The sequence below is a fragment of the Procambarus clarkii genome, chromosome 26, assembly GCF_040958095.1.
Source record: "Procambarus clarkii isolate CNS0578487 chromosome 26, FALCON_Pclarkii_2.0, whole genome shotgun sequence".
NCBI lineage: Eukaryota > Metazoa > Arthropoda > Malacostraca > Decapoda > Cambaridae > Procambarus > Procambarus clarkii.
Genome location: NC_091175.1, coordinates 11,030,540 through 11,046,465, shown reverse-complemented (window position 1 = coordinate 11,046,465; position 15,926 = coordinate 11,030,540). Strand labels below are relative to the sequence as shown.

The following is a 15,926-nucleotide window of genomic DNA, read 5'->3' as shown; positions in this document are numbered from 1 at the left end:
GTGCAGGATCAGCTGGGTTGTGGTGACCACGTAGCCAGGACAGCCTTTACATATATAATAACTTGAAACCGGCCGTAGGTACACCACAGCCAAAAATTAAATCAAATGTATAATTGTAAATATCAGATTCAGCAGTGTAATGAGGTTTATATATTCTTTTTTTGTTTATATACACATTATTAATCAATGTAAATCATTGTTATTACTTTTTAAATATTTTACAGATATTCTATTTTGTGTACATTCGCCTGTGTGTATGAAAGTATGTCTAATAATTTAAATTTAGTATTTTTGTTCCGCCAATGATGTAGGCCTAATTCACTTGTCACATACAGTCTGAAGATATTATATCAGCATTCGTGAGCCCCAGTCAACTTTCTAACCGGCTGTCTCGGCTCTTGAGGATACTCGCTGGTGAGGATACTCAGGATGGAGTATCCTCCAAGGCATTTTAACTACGGTGAGGAGGAGTGATTGTGATGCAGCGTCCGTCAAGGTGAGCAAGGCGAGCGCCAGTCGCCATGACACCCTCCCGGCTCACTCCTCTGGCGTTAACCTATAGAGGGGGGTAGAAATAGCCTAAGCTACTCTATCCCTTTGAGATATATTTCTTTCTTTCTTGTCTCAATAAACATACTTGAACTTAACCTACATGAACGCTTCTTCTTAATGGTGCTATTAATAATATTATCTAATTATTATCAATATTATTTATAATTTGTATTATTCTATACAGTATACAGATACAAAAATCTTATACAGTAGGCTGGCACCAGGAAAATAAATATGAACCACTATAAGGCGTTTCCATCATTCAGAAACTACTAATATTCCGACATTTGCTTATCTCTTAATTCCAGGTTTTTTCGCATTTTGTTTCTATCCAGGATTTTTTTTCCGGGCGACACTGCTGAGCGCAGTATTGCCTGTGGTTTGCGAAGTATAAATGTATTCGCTGGCACGCTGTTTTGTGATTATATAATACTGACTGGCGAATGGTCAGTTTAGCCACAAATACAGATTATAAAGCCGTATCATGTGCTTCCTGACTCGAAGGGTCATGTCAGCCGGGGCTCGAACCTGCGAAGCTCGTCTGTAGTGCTGTGACAAGAAATACAGTTACTAAAACTTTTTTTTTATTAACACATTTAGGTACATCTGCATTTGTGCAGGTACCCTAGATTATATGGCGTACAGTGCGTCAAAAAACTACGTGATGCTAAAAATCCCCTTTACCAGGACGGTTAGTCATAGAGGCATGTGATAAGTAGTCTGCACTGGCAAACTCTAGGTGCATTTTGATGATATCTTCAAGAACACGAGAGTGAATAAAGAAATTGCAAAGCTCCAGGTACCTCATGCCAACGGGTTTGAATGGTCTAATAACTGGGCATTCGGTGATGTAGTGTGCAAGATCATGTCCTAGTTCCTGCTCGCAGAGTTTGCAACTGGAGTGCTCAGGATTGGGAGATCCGTCACCTGTAGCCACCTGCCACACGTAACGGTAACCCAACCTGATCCTGGCAACCACTGTGTCGCAATCTAGTGGACGTTTTGTGCTGCCCATAGATATAGGTTTCAGATCTGAACAAATCATAGCTTTTTATACTGGTGCTTTCAGGTCGTCGGAAGTCAATAATTTCTCTCCTATCAGACCTGAATATTTGGTACAACAGCAAAAACTGTTTGGTTTTGACAACAGAGATGTGGACACCTAGGTCTAATTCAACTTCATCTTTGTTACACGCTAATTTGGCTGCAATGTCTGTCATTATGATAGGTTGTATTTATGTGTGATGGTATCCATATAAAGGAGATTCGAAACCCTTTACTCTGTGCAGGGCACAAGGCAGTGGGTCAAGCGTTGAAAGCTCCGTTACGTGAGTACTGCTAGGCAAGGTTCTGAACGTTCCATAACTTAATAACTGATATCTACACATGCTGATGAGGCTGTTATCTGTTATGCAAACAGTGACCGGCTACAAGCTCGCATTAACACACTTGCAACTGGAAACACCTAATGTTGTATTATTGTTTCCAGAGAAACAATTAGGGAACAATATGAGAAGAAACAATATGCTTAACAGTAACCACCAACCTCCCGGATCTGAACGCCAGTAATTATCATATCGAAAACTGCAGGTAATGCTAACATCTTTACGTGGGTATTACCAGTGAAACTGTGAGTGAACTACGTTGACCAGACCACACACTAGAAGGTGAAGGGACGACGACGTTTCGGTCCGTCCAGGACCATTCTCAAGTCGATTGTGAATGGTCCACAATCGACTTGAGAATGGTCCAGGATGGACCGAAACGTCGTCGTCCCTCCACCTTCTAGTGTGTGGTCTGGTCAACATACTTTAGCCACGTTATTGCGACGCATCGCCTGCATGTGAGTGAACTATATCTTGGGGCTCAAAGAAAGACTAAAACCTCTAAAATACTTACTGGTAATCACACTGGTATTAAGGTCAAATATGCCAGCATGGTCGATATGAATTTAATTATATCCCAATTAATTCCACCCAATTGGGTGGACGGTAGAGCAACGGTCTCGCTTCATAGAGGTCGGCGTAAATCCCCGACCGTCCAAGTGGCTGGGCACCATTCCTATCCCTCCGTCCCAACCTAAATCCGTGTCCTGAACCCCTTCCAAGTGCTATATAGCCGTAATGACTTGGCGCTTTCCCCCCCCCCTGATAGTTCCCTTTCCCTTCCCAATCTGACTACCACGCCCTACACCTTATAAATTTCATCAAAACTAGGTTAAATGCCTTAAAAACGATTACAAATGAAGCCATGAGGATATGTTTTGGTGCCCGCAGATATACACAAATCATCAACATGAAGACATCTGAAACTCTCCACCACATAAAGAATTGTGCACCTAAACACGACATTCTATTCCTAGATCAAGAGAGGTTCAATGTCACCAGCGCTGCTTAAGAGGAACTGTTTGGCGCAGTTGGCAGGCCAGTAAGTGCTGCCTGCGGACTAGAAGGCAATATACAAAACTGTAGAGTAGAAGGGCTACCAACCTCATCACATTGCTATTATATTCAATGTACCAGTTAATACTATTCCATTTTATCTGCACCCTGTAACACAAATGTCACACTTCCAATGTCACACTTCACAATGGCGCCTGACAGCTGAGTGGACAGTGCTTCGGATTCGTAGTCCTGAGGTTCCGAGTTCGATCCCCGGTGGAGGCGGAGACAAATGGGCAAAATGTTTCTTTTACCCTGATGCCCCTGTTACCTAGCAGTAAATAGGTACCTGGGAGTTAGACAGCTGCTACGGGCTGCTTCCTGGTGGGTGTGTAACAAAAAGGAGGCCCTGGTCGAGGACCGGGCCGCGGGGACGCTAAGCCCGAAATCATCTCAAGATAACCTTCCACCTGCAAAAAGATTACTGAAATCCTAATGGCTCTTTTCATTTGTAAACAGATCGCACTGCAGCAGCCTTTAAGATATAAAAACAAACCATGTACAGACTACTAGTGTAAGAGTAAACAATTAGCTAAGCTTCATACATACAGATCTAGCTGCACTACATTTAACCACTATTGTAATTGAAAAATACAAAAGTAATTTTCTGTGATTCAAAGCCAGCTCTTCAACTAATTGAAAACCTTGTATGTAAAACACATACAAAGAATATTGTAACATCAATTAGAAAACATATAATTGATACACAGAGAAAGTTTCAGAATCTCCTTTACATAGATACGATCTCACAGACTGGTAACAAACCCAAAATTTTACTAAACCTAGATATTCCAAACTCTATTGTCAAAACCACATTTCAATAAACTATTGGGCTGACAGAACAATAACTAACACTAAGAATAGATAGAACTTTTATAAAGAACAATGATATGTTTAGAAGAGACAAGGAGAACCTTGATAAGCCTAAAAGCTTCCTGTCCGAGACTACGGGAAACCAGAGTAAATCATACCAATTAATAAACTCGGAATTCTTCTAATACTAAATTATACATAAATTTAAACATCTTTCGCAAGAATTTAAAAAACAGCCGTTACTCCCAAATCATATATTTCTGCGTGCTGTAGTATATTAAGATTGCACCAAGAGTTGCAGGAGGGGGACGATGACCAGGAATTTGCAACTAATTAAAGGACGAAATTAACTATACAGTCTGCGTCAGTGAAAAATCATATCAGCTCCTCCGTCCGTCTCTGCCGGCTGCTGGTGCCTAATCACGCGGACCCTTAATTTTATACATATTTACAACAAATGGATATTCACGTTGGTCATTACCTCCCAAGCACTACACAGGCCAGTCGTGTATGAAGAACGTGACTACAGAACAAGGCTGGTGGTTGTCCATGCATGTAACATTCAATTATAACAATATTTTGTATGCACCAAGAACTCCGCCGACGTGTTCTCCAGCCATGATTGCTGGAACACGTCCCAACTCAAGCGGCTGCCAGATGAAGGGCGCCAGGAAGTATAAACATCCACTAGTTACATATTTATTACCTATAAACACTTTTTAGCTTTGTATAGCAATCAATTATATATATATATGCTTATTATATTCTCTCGTTAACCAAATCTTGCCTGTTAGTGTGCAACTGTGGTTACCTTAAAACCAGTCATAAATAGACACGTTGACACCTGCAGCTCTGAGCTCATTTTTCACCTACGTCAACGCAGCGGCACGGAATACGGAACAAATACTGTATTATGATGCCTGGCATGCAGGTGCGCTCCCCGTGGACAAGGAGCAAACCAGGCAATATATCTAGCAGGAAATGCCAAAAGCTGTAAGATCTGCGGAAGCTATTAATTGTGACCCCGTTCCCATAGTGATGTGTGTTTGTAATTACCTAAGTGTAGTTATAGGATGAACGCTACTTTCGTGGTGTCCCGTCTTCCCAGTACTCTTTGTCATATGACGCTGTGAAACTTCCGTTGATTTTGGCATCCACCGCCTTCACACTTAAAACTTTTCCCAAATTACTCTATTAAAAAAATCTACAACTTTGCTTCCTTAGCATGAGTCTATGACCTCTTGTTCTTGAAATAGCTGTTTTCAAGAATTACGTAAATTTTCTCGATTCCTGTTACTATTTTTTATGTGGTGATCATATCTCTTTCTTCTATCTTTCAGCGTTGGCAAATGTAACACCTTCTAGCCCCCTCATCGTAGCCTTTGTTTCTCAGTTCTGGAAGCCATTTAGTTGAACTTTGCACCTTTTCCAGTTGATGTGCTTCTTGAGATATGGGCACCATACAACTGCTGCATATTCCAATTTTGATCTCACAAAAATCGTGAACAATATCTTTGGTATTTCACTGGCCATGTATTTAAAAGCGATTCTAAAGTTTGAAAGTTGAGGATGGAAACTTCGCACAATGCAAACGAGGAGTCACAATAACGTGGCTGAAATATGTTGACCAAACCACACACTAGAAAGTGAGGAGACGACGACGTTTCGGTCCGTCCTGGACCATTCTCAAGTCACAATCGACTTCAGAATGGTCGTGAATGGTCAAATTTGTGAAAAACATAAATCGACAAATTAAACAACGCCAGATATTCTTGAAAAATTAATGTTTCATTCGTCAAAAAGACGAATTTCATGCAAACACAAGTCAAATCATTTAAGGACAGAACCTCTTCTAAGCCAACGAACATTGTTGTACACAAGGATTACGGGCTATTCATGCCCGTGCCACCTCTTGGGTGGCTTAATCTTCATCAATCAATGTATACACAAGTAGTCCTGAGTGCACCGACCTCGCCTCGCTCAGTTAATTCTGAAATTGTCTTTTTTTCAAAGCATGTGCATTAACTATCTTGATTATACTTTTTGATAATTTAGAAATACCTTATGCCAATTTTTACACGCAAAGCCTCCTTGTGTACCTTACCTTGAGGTGTTTTCGGGGCTCGGCGTCCCCGCGGCTCAGTCGTCGACCGAGTCTCCTATACAATACAGTACAATGAAAGCCTAACAGATGCTGTCCAACATATTTTGCAAACACATATACGAAACTTGCATTTTTACTAATCAAGCTGAGTATACTGTCAGCTGTCACAGCAACCAGTGTTGGTAAGTCAACCTCCCTCTAGACAATTCGATTACTAATGCCTTTCATAATTCATCCCTTCAAGTTCAAATACTGTACCTTTATTGAGACAATAAAATGCATCTCAAAAGGATAGGATAACTTTGGATATTTCTACCCTCCAATTCATCCCTTGTGATGTGTTCAAGTAACGTTACCAAGTTGACCAATTCTTCACATTTTAATGTTAATACTTATATATTTATTCATTATAGGTAGGGGGTTTAAAAAATAAACGCGGCGGCACTGCTTGCCAGCAAAATATTCTCGTGCGCCATGTGTTCACCACCATCCCTGGCCTATTTATTGTCTAACTGTAAATGTGCTTTACTAGCAATTTAAAATAACAATAGCAGCATTATGAATAACAGCTTTACAAATGTGTATATGAAAATGAACACACTGGATTTACACGTTAAATGTCCTTAGTACATTGAATTTACATGTTAAATGTCCTTAGTGCATTGAATTTACACGTCAAATGTCCTTAGTATATGGTATTTATATGTTAAACATCCCGAGTACATTATTCTTACGTCCGGCAGTTGCAAAAGGTGGCGTGTGTGTTTGGCATTGTTTAGTGACAATGGACAAATTTTCCCAACTCTCTCTCAAGTCCTTCAACAGACTTGCGTGTTAGCATCGCCACTCTTGTCTCAGGGGTATATGCACCCAGAGGTACTTCCCGCTTCTCGGCGTATGTATACTGAGAGTTTACTTTAGTCCAGGACATAGTCCAAGACTAGCGTGTTTTTGTTGGTCAGTAAGCGTTCGTGTATCCTTAATAACCCTCCTCCTGAGGTTGACAGATTCTTGTAAAGCCACTAGCTCGCATAGCGTTTCGGGCAGGTCCTTAAACTAACAGATAATTTTTATATAATTAACAGTAACATTGACAAAAACTGTTTACAGGTACTTTACAGCTTTACTTTACAGGTACAGATGATTTTAAGTAGAAAAATAAGTCTGCGATATGCAGTGCTTTACATAAACACACTTGTTTGGATCTAGTTCTTGCTATTGTTTACATCAAACCAGATATGTCAGGGTTCATCTCATCTAGACCTTTAAAATAATGAACAAGTTCAATAATATTAATCAAAACTTCTTTAAATGGTCAACTGTAACAATCTGCAACAGCTACAGTCTCAACAAACCACAAAATATAAACCAGGAGATGCTTCTCCCCCCACCCTCCATAGGGTTAAAAACCAATGAAACAGCTTACCCGTCGAAGCCGTAAATGACAAATCATTAATTTAAAAATCCTTCGAAACAAATAGAATTACATTTGACAAGCACCCGGCTTCCTGTCCCTGTCAAAGCCACTAGAGAGATAATGGCCCTCGTGTAAATTAATTCAGGTATGGTAATTGTGTAATAATTCGAAGATTTAAATGCATTACAAGAAATGAGCATGTATTGGGGTGGGGGGTGTCTACGCAGATTTAGAGGAAGGCGTAAAAGGCACGAGATAACGCCGAGCAAGGAATCCATCCCGGTCTCTTCGAGTTGCAACTCCAAAAATGAAATGGTTTTACCTAACCAAGTGCCTAAGTCATCGACACTGACCTATGCCTAATTATAGAGAGAACTTTAATATAAAACAATAATACTATATAAATGAGAACAAACCTATGCATCAACACTGATGCATAGAACACGTCAATATTAAAATGCTTTGTTTTTTACTAAGTTCCAGTTCCATTTTTTACAGAGTGATCGAATCCATAAAATTTGCAACGTACTAGGTGAAAAGAGGCTGTGGCCATGTTGCTTCGCGAACATCCCCGCGTTCCTTCTGCATTCTCAACTCATCCCCTAAACCGTCCTCAGATTTAAGAAGTCTAAGTTGCAGCTGACATAAAGCTGTCCTTAGAGGTATAATTCGAACAGAGGATGTGAGCAAAGCACTGTTCAATAAAAAATTGAACGTCATCAGTAGAGAAGCAGCCCAGCGATGTGTGTAAAGCCGTCAGTCCTAAACAATAAAGGCCAAAAACTTGTTAATCCAGCATACAAACTCCTCATTTATAAATGAAAAAATATTTAAACACGACTTACAACGGATGCCGTTCGAACATTTCTCGAAGAGAGCTTCGTTGACGACCTCTGAATCGGAACGCTGTATATGCTGTTCACCCACGTACTTAAAATACAAATAATCACCAACAGATCCTAAACACCTAGCCTTACTTATGCTTAATTATAGAGAGCACCTTAATATAAAGTAATAATACTATATAAATGAGATCAAACCTATTTTTAACACCCAATACTTTAAAATTGATAAACGAGTCGTGGAATGTTGATGCAGCTGTACCGAGCCTGGCCAGAGGACGGGCTGGTGTAGTGTTGGGTACTGCACTTCTCGATGTATATATATATTACGAGTTGAACTATGTTCAGGCGTGAAACAGCTGCATTAACAGCACCACGCCTGTGCCAGGTAAGTCCATTACGGGCTCATCATAGCCTGTGCTACTTGCCTCGCTCCTGTGCCAGGTAAGTTACGGGCTCACCATAGCCCGTGCTACTTGAAACTTTTTCAGAGTAGCTGAATCTATAACAACAACATATGTTCAGGACTAAAATATTCCTGCTATGGGTGGTCAGTAAGCATCTGTGGTGGCCTTAACAACCCTCCAGTGGTTGATAGGCCTTAAACCCAACACTGAACCATACACACAGGACCAGACGCCTGGAGTAACGCGCATTTGACCAATGTTTCTGGAGTTTTAGACCAAGCGAAAAGATATATCAGAAAGGCTGAGGATAAAACAACGATAATAAAGGGTGCGTGTCTAAAATGAATCAATGTGTATCGACTGTTACAGTCTTAAAAGGATGTTTAATGAAGGGAACCTACTGGGCAGGATTGAATATATATGTTTCAAAACTCATTCACAGCCGGGGGTGTTAAAACATTAAATCTTACCTCTATAAGTTTAACGAGAGTATTAGGATACTCAAGGGCCTGGTTCGAGGTGGCCAATCTGCCAGGTAATGTGTACATTCCTGGTACAGAACAAGAGAACAAGGAGGAGCAGAGTACACACCTTCCCACGCCGGCCATAACACTAACGACGACGTCTGCTGCAGCACCAATTAAATGGTTCTTAATTCTTGCTTCTGACAAATTTCCTTTATTTTAGTACACAGTATTAGGAAATGACATTGATATTTAGTAAAAAATCGAAATATTACTTATATATAGACAAGGGAAATTTTGCAAGTTAACTAATTGTCAATTTGTTTATGGTATGGAGTAATGTTAGGCTGCTGATATTGTTGTCATAGGGTTAGGGGCAGCTACAGCGCTGGGTATGTACCCTTTTTATACTGTACTCTGGTTTGAAAAGTATTTTAATTTTATTTATCTGTTAAAGACCTTAGGCCAGATATATATATTTGACAGTCTGCGGGAGACTTAAGTGTATACTGTCACGGCCAGATTCACTCAAGTACACCCACCTGGGCTGGACGGTAGAGCGACGGTCTCGCTTCATGCAAGGTTGGTGTTCAATCCCCGACCGTCCAAGTGGTTGGGCACCATTCCTTCCCCTCCCTCTCCCCATCCCATCCCAAGTCCTTATCCTGATCCCTTCCAAGTGCTATATATTCGTAATGGCTTTGTGCTGTCCCCTGATAATTTCCTTCCCTTGCGAATCTGTACATCTTTTCTCATTTTTTGGCGGCTTTCTTTGTATTTATTAAACATTTTATGAGCTCTGAAGTACTAGGAGGCTGTTTATAACAATAATAACATTTGATTAGGAAGATTCGCTGTTCGTAAATTGTTCAATAAATGCAAATAAAGCTGCCAAAGTTTGAGAAAAGATGTTTGTAAGTACTTGCCTAACTAACTGCTTGTTAAATCCTGGTCCAGTATTTCTCCCGTCTGCGCCATTATCTTGTTGGAATTAGATAAACCAACGAATTTAGATAATTTTATTGCATTAGAAAATTAAATATATATAAGCCATATTTACAAATTACGCATAATCCTACTCAATTAGTCTAAGTATATTTATTTAAACTACTTCACTATTATTGTAACTTGCTTACCTAAAAAAAGGCTTTGGGTTCCACTTCCAGGACCTAATGTACCTCTTAAAGTTTTGACTCCCACTAACAGACTGGGTTTAGGGTGCACAATGATGAATTAAATTAAATTACATAGTACAGTTGGCTTCGTTTTCGACTCATAATCGGGGAAAAGGAGAGAGAGAAGGGAAAAGCGAGGGAGGAAGAGAGAGAGAGGAGGATAATAAAGAAGTAGGAGAGGGAAAAGAAGGAAGGAGGGAGAGAGGGAGTAAAGAGAGAGAGAGAGAGAGAGAGAAGGAAAGCCTAGCATGATCTCATCGTTACAAGCCGGTGGTGTGGCCAGAGTCCTCAAGTCAGCAGTCGTTGTGGCTGAAAGTCTGGTAGAAGCCGGCGCAGGTGGTGCAGCCGCTGGTGGAGTGGTAGTTGGGAAAGCCGTCGGTTAAGCTGGTCTTGTGCCATATGACAAGCGGGCCGTTGGTCACTGTCGTTAACGAAGGCTGAAAGTAATAAGACAACATGCTCCAAGAGCTAAAATAATCCAGGTTTATAAGGTACGTGGGGCGCTCTGTGATGTGAGAGAGGGAAGGTGGTATTCAACTAGCGATATGAGGAAAAAATGTGCCACAAAACTGTCAATTTCATTCTCAAATAAAGATAATTTATTGAAGAGAGAAAGATACATTATCTCTTTGCATCACTGACAGAGAGGAAAAAATAGTGATATGAACTCAGTGGGATTAAGCTCTACATACCAGTATGGTAGCGTAGGAGATTAATGATGCGACATTGGTATCAAGTTGACAGTACAGGGCTTCGACTCCCAGAAGACCGATGTTGCCAAAGTTGCCCAGTTCCCCTACGGGCAGGCGGTACAGGTCAGTAGGACATCTGATGAACGACGGTCCCGCCAGATTCAAAGTTGTCGTGCACTTGTTCTGTTGAGGAGACGAGAGGTCACTAGTGTGTGTGTGTGTGTGTGTGTGTGTGTGTGTGTGTGTGTGTGTGTTTGCCTGTCTACGGAGGAACGAGAAAAACTCTTGCGCCCTCCCTCATGGAAACTTTACCTCGTGCACTCATTCTAAAGCTCTACAATACTTTAATTCAATTTACGAATCGAGGTGGCTTTCACGACTTCTGCTTCATGCCCGTTAAATTTGTTTGCCTCCATTGCTGAATGCGATTTCCTTAGCTCTCTCCTGACTTATTCATGTTCCCAGTTTTTCACCTTTTCCCTTCGTTCTGCCTTACTTCATCTGGAAGACTCAATTAATTTCTCTAAGAATCCTGAATGTTGAGATTATAAACACTTTGGTTCTTCTTTATAATAGTGTGGTTAGAATGAGTTCTTTTAGCCTGTATTCACAGTTCAACTCCCTAATCTCATAACCAATTTCTGGACTAACTCAGTTTCCTTGTGTTTCACTATTGGGAGCCATCGTTGTGCACACAATTTATCTAGTTAAGCAACAATTACTCGAATTTTTGTTCCCGTTCTACTTGCCCTGTTGTTGCAATCCTCTCATGTGTCCTTGTAACTCTTTCCCTACCTTGAGCCACACCCTCCCTCTCTCACCCTGCCTGGCGCCACAGCCTGCCTCACCCTGCCTGGAGCCACAGCTTGCCTCACCTTCTCCTTCCTGAAGCAGATGCCGTAGTCGAGCCCCGCTAGGTAGAAGCCGCCGTAATTAAAGCTCTGGATGACACCAGTGTTGCCGGTGAAGTATTGTCCGCACCCACACGGCACTGTACACGAGGACACAACACAACACTATAACACAAGGTTGGTGTTGAGGGTGTTCAACCAACCTCTCCTCCTACAAGGAACGTCGCTTTTCACTCGTATGCGTTACACAAGGCTAAAAAATGTGGTACTAGAACATGGAAGCGGCTCACGAAAGTGACGTACCGTCCCGTTTTTTTTGGGTTTTGGGTCCTCTGGTAAGTTAAGGGAGGACACTTTAAATTGACCGTTTTCTTGACTGGGAAGCCTTCGGAGGACGGGTTGATTCAACACGCAATATACAGCAGAGTTAAATTAATGGGCACCCAGCTGGAATAGTACGGGAGAGGGAGATTATGGGATGAGACCAGCTGGTATTGCAGGGAGAGATGGGGACTATGGATCACCAAGATAAAGAACGAGTTGCACGATAATCAGCCAGTTACAGCCCCGCTCCTGTGCCAGGTAAGTCCACTACGGGCACACCATAGCCCGTGCTACTTGGAACTTTTTGTTCCCAGTAGTTGAATCTCTAACAACAACAATACTCAGCCGTCACTGTGGAAGGAGCAGAAAAAGGTTCTCTAGCATCCTATTGGTACTAGTTAGGTAAAGAGAGAAGGGTGTACTCACCCCTCTGGGCACACGGGATCATGGAGACCTTGATCTTGAACTTCCTGTTGAAGTTGGCGGAGGAGGTGGCGAAGTTGAAGACGGTGGGGTCGGCCTGGCCGGTCACGTCCAGATAGACTGTCCACACAGGGGTAAATTATTGACAGGGCCGTGCAGTGGGATCGAACCCGCACCCCCTGGACTTCCAAGACATGCTTAAACCAACTGCGCCATTATAATGCGAGTGGGGGGAGTCCAGGGATGCGGGATCGATACTGTTCAACGGCCTAAATATTTTTGTCATTGATATATTGCGATCTTTCAGCTACAGACTTCTACAGTGATGACGCCCCCTCTCACCCACACACACACATGACGCCCCTCTCTCTCTCACCCACACACACACATGACGCCCCTCTCTCTCTCACCCACACACACATGACGCCCCTCTCACCCACACATGAACCACCTACAGTGCCACTGTGATGGCGCAGCGCCACAAAGGAAGGTGAACTTCTTCTCTCCCGGCACCGTAAACTGGTCCTCGGTGCACAGTCCTGCGGGGAGAGAGGAAACCAGTCTGAGTTACAGAGCATTACGGTGAGCAACGTCGCCACCACCACAACTACCACCATTATCACCACAACTATCACTATTACCAACACCACAACTCACCTAGCTGGTCCGGCGGGAAGCTGTAGAATTCGACGAAGTCAAGTCTGAGCTGACAGGTGTCAGGCATCCGGACGACTGTCATGGAACACGTGGCGGCCTGGTTGTACGTGCCGGGGTAGTCAGGGCTCACCAGGTACGTGCAGTTGGTCGACGTCGACCCCCCGCACGTGACCTCCTCTGCGGGCACGTAAGACTCCGTCACACTACGGGGGCACGTAACATGAGGCTACACGCTAATCGTAACATGAGGCTACACGCTATTATTAATATATTTTCCTGCGAATATGTCACAATAACGCAGCTGAAACAAATGACACAACTCACATATATAAAATAAAAAATTAAACTGGGGACGTTTCGGTCCATCCTGGAGTAGAATTCATCAAGCATTTACGAATTTCGAATTTACACAATATCAAGCAAGATGACAGTTACGTTAATAAGTGTGCATGAAAGGGTGCAATTCGTCTCCTACACTGTCCTCGATTACTGACGACAGATGGCATGCACAGCGTACGGTATCTTAGATAATTGTTGTAAGTCAAAACACAGTCTTGTAAACACACGTTGGACGCCTTAGTTACCCCTGGCATGGAAAACAACGAAGCCTACAAGCAGCCTATCACACGAAGGTACATCACTGGTCAAAACATGCCGATTATACTCCACAAATATACTCACTGTAGCAGCATACCCCGAAGCCTCTAGCGCAGGAGCCCAGCTGGGTGCCTCTCACGGCCCTACACTCGGCGGCAGTGTAGCAGGTGCCACTGGTCGACCCCACAGAGCAAGGCCCGTTGAGGAACCTCACCACCGTGAAGATGGGTACTGCCGGATACACAGTGTGGCCTTGAGCGGGGAACTGAGGTTGGGCTTAAAAGATAGTTCTGGAGATGTTAACGAGTACATGAGGTGGGCAAACCATGAAAAATATAGTTGATAAAGGACGTGTAACTGTAAAACATATGATGGTGATATAGTTCAAGATTAACTGAACAAATATACTGTACAGTATGTCAGCCGCCCGCACCTTCCATGAGGGAGCTGGTTCTCAAGGCCTCGCCCTGTACTCACATATCTTTTCTTGGCGTGGGTGGAGGAAGGGATCGGCGGCAAGGGACACGTTACCAGCAGGACCTTGATGGTGCTGGAGTAGATACCCTTGATCCACCCACTGTGTGTTCTGGGGAGGACTCATCCCCTCGTCTGGGAGACCTGCTGATGAAGGAGGGGTCGGTTGGTCAGTTAGGTCGGATCTGACCAGTAAATGGATGGGTGATCACAAGGTTACAGTCTCGCTCTTTACTAAGGAAATTTGGGCAAGCCAGTTAAGAATGACCTGACCCAAACAAGGTGCGTCCCCATACCCTAGACTCCTGGAGGATTTAGTTGAATTTTAGGTTGCATTACTGTTGTAACATATCGCGGTTCAATGGTTTAGTTCGTGTGCTTGGAAGTACCCAGTGTGAAGGTTCGAATCCTTCTCATAGCTCCTATCGATTTTCTTATTGATACATCAAGCTAATATGATATCTTTGTGCGTCAGTAAAATAGGTGTGAGGTGATGAAAGGTAACGGCCGCTTGTGTGAGGGTGTTGTGTGAGGGTGTAGTGTCTTCTCCACATGTAGGCCTACCTTCACCGAGACCAGTTTTACCTGAGGTCCACTGTCTCTCTAGTGGCCACGACAGGACAGGAAGCAGGCAGCCTGGCAAAAGTTCCATCTCCTCTTTTTTGTAAATGATTTTATCCAGCGGGATTATGAACAACGGCACATTGTGGCTTCATGAGCTTGAAGATCTTGCTCCTTGCAGACCACCTTTTAAAGAAGTGATCTGGATAAATATCCTATAAACTGTTCAGTATTTTAAAAGTTTCGGTGAGATCAGCCCCTTGTCACGTTAGTTACGACAAATACATGTCATATGTCACAAGCCCTGCATTGTTACTCTCAGTAAAACTACATAACGGGAGACATTCAGTTCAACTTACTCATAAGTGGCTGTTATTTTGTTAGATTATAATACATTAGTATTAATCCCAAGGACCCATTGAAATTCTTCCATAAACCCCCGGTTGGGGACCTCTGGCCTACAAGGGTGGACCTCGATATAAATTTAAGTACCTCTCCACACTGAGCCTGGCATATCATACCCTCCCTACACTACACTGAGCCAGGCCTACCATGTCCTCCCTACACTGAGCCAGGCCTACCATATTTTATCTGCCTGGTGGTACTGGCTTCCTTTACACCGTGACAACATTTCGAATGTTGGGTAGGTCATTCTCCAACTGCATATTTGCCCACTAAATTTGTAGGTGTATAAATATATAGTAATATATTTCAGTAATAGAAAGAAGTAATTTTGATTATAATTCACCTGTGATGTTTGTTATGGTGGTACTGAGCATGGCCCGGGTCGGAGCCAGCAGCAGCAGCAAAGCCAAGCAGACGTCCAGCAGCCAGCTGGGAAGACGAGTTGCCCTCATCCTGCTTTCTATAGGTGGCTAAGGCAATAGTAGTATAATAGCGACCTTGTTAATATCTCTCAGCAGGACGCGAGAGCACTCGTCCCATCATGTCGGTGCTGGTCACTGCTGTATTACCGTATTATTAGTTAAGCTCAACACCCACCACGAGAGCTGAGGCCCCGGAGGAAGGCGAGCAAGACGACGCAGGTGGTGGAGGGAGCAGCGTGTCGCCGGGTACTCACGCAGCCAATCACTGAGGAGAAACACAAATATTCAGCCAGAAACTCGTGTTT

The 15,926-nt window shown here is 42.9% G+C and overlaps 1 protein-coding gene across 2 annotated transcripts; it reads right to left on the bottom strand.

Annotated features, from left to right (window-relative positions):
* Positions 1–10,045: 10,045 nt before the first annotated feature.
* On the bottom strand, positions 10,046–15,802 carry LOC123756778 (uncharacterized). Of its 2 annotated transcripts, none has more exons than XM_069331866.1 (9): positions 15,543–15,802; positions 14,237–14,377; positions 13,844–13,990; positions 13,163–13,339; positions 12,961–13,044; positions 12,509–12,625; positions 11,783–11,898; positions 10,908–11,090; positions 10,046–10,652 (listed from the first exon to the last, which is right to left on the bottom strand). In XM_069331866.1, the coding sequence occupies exons 1-9, from the start codon at positions 15,649–15,651 to the stop codon at positions 10,509–10,511; spliced, it is 1,218 nt and encodes a 405-aa protein (XP_069187967.1). In that variant the 5' UTR covers positions 15,652–15,802; the 3' UTR covers positions 10,046–10,508. The 2 variants fall into 2 exon arrangements, with proteins under 2 accessions (XP_069187967.1, XP_045596046.1); XM_045740090.2 differs by having other exon boundaries at positions 14,237–14,380; positions 15,543–15,800.
* Positions 15,803–15,926: the final 124 nt, after the last annotated feature.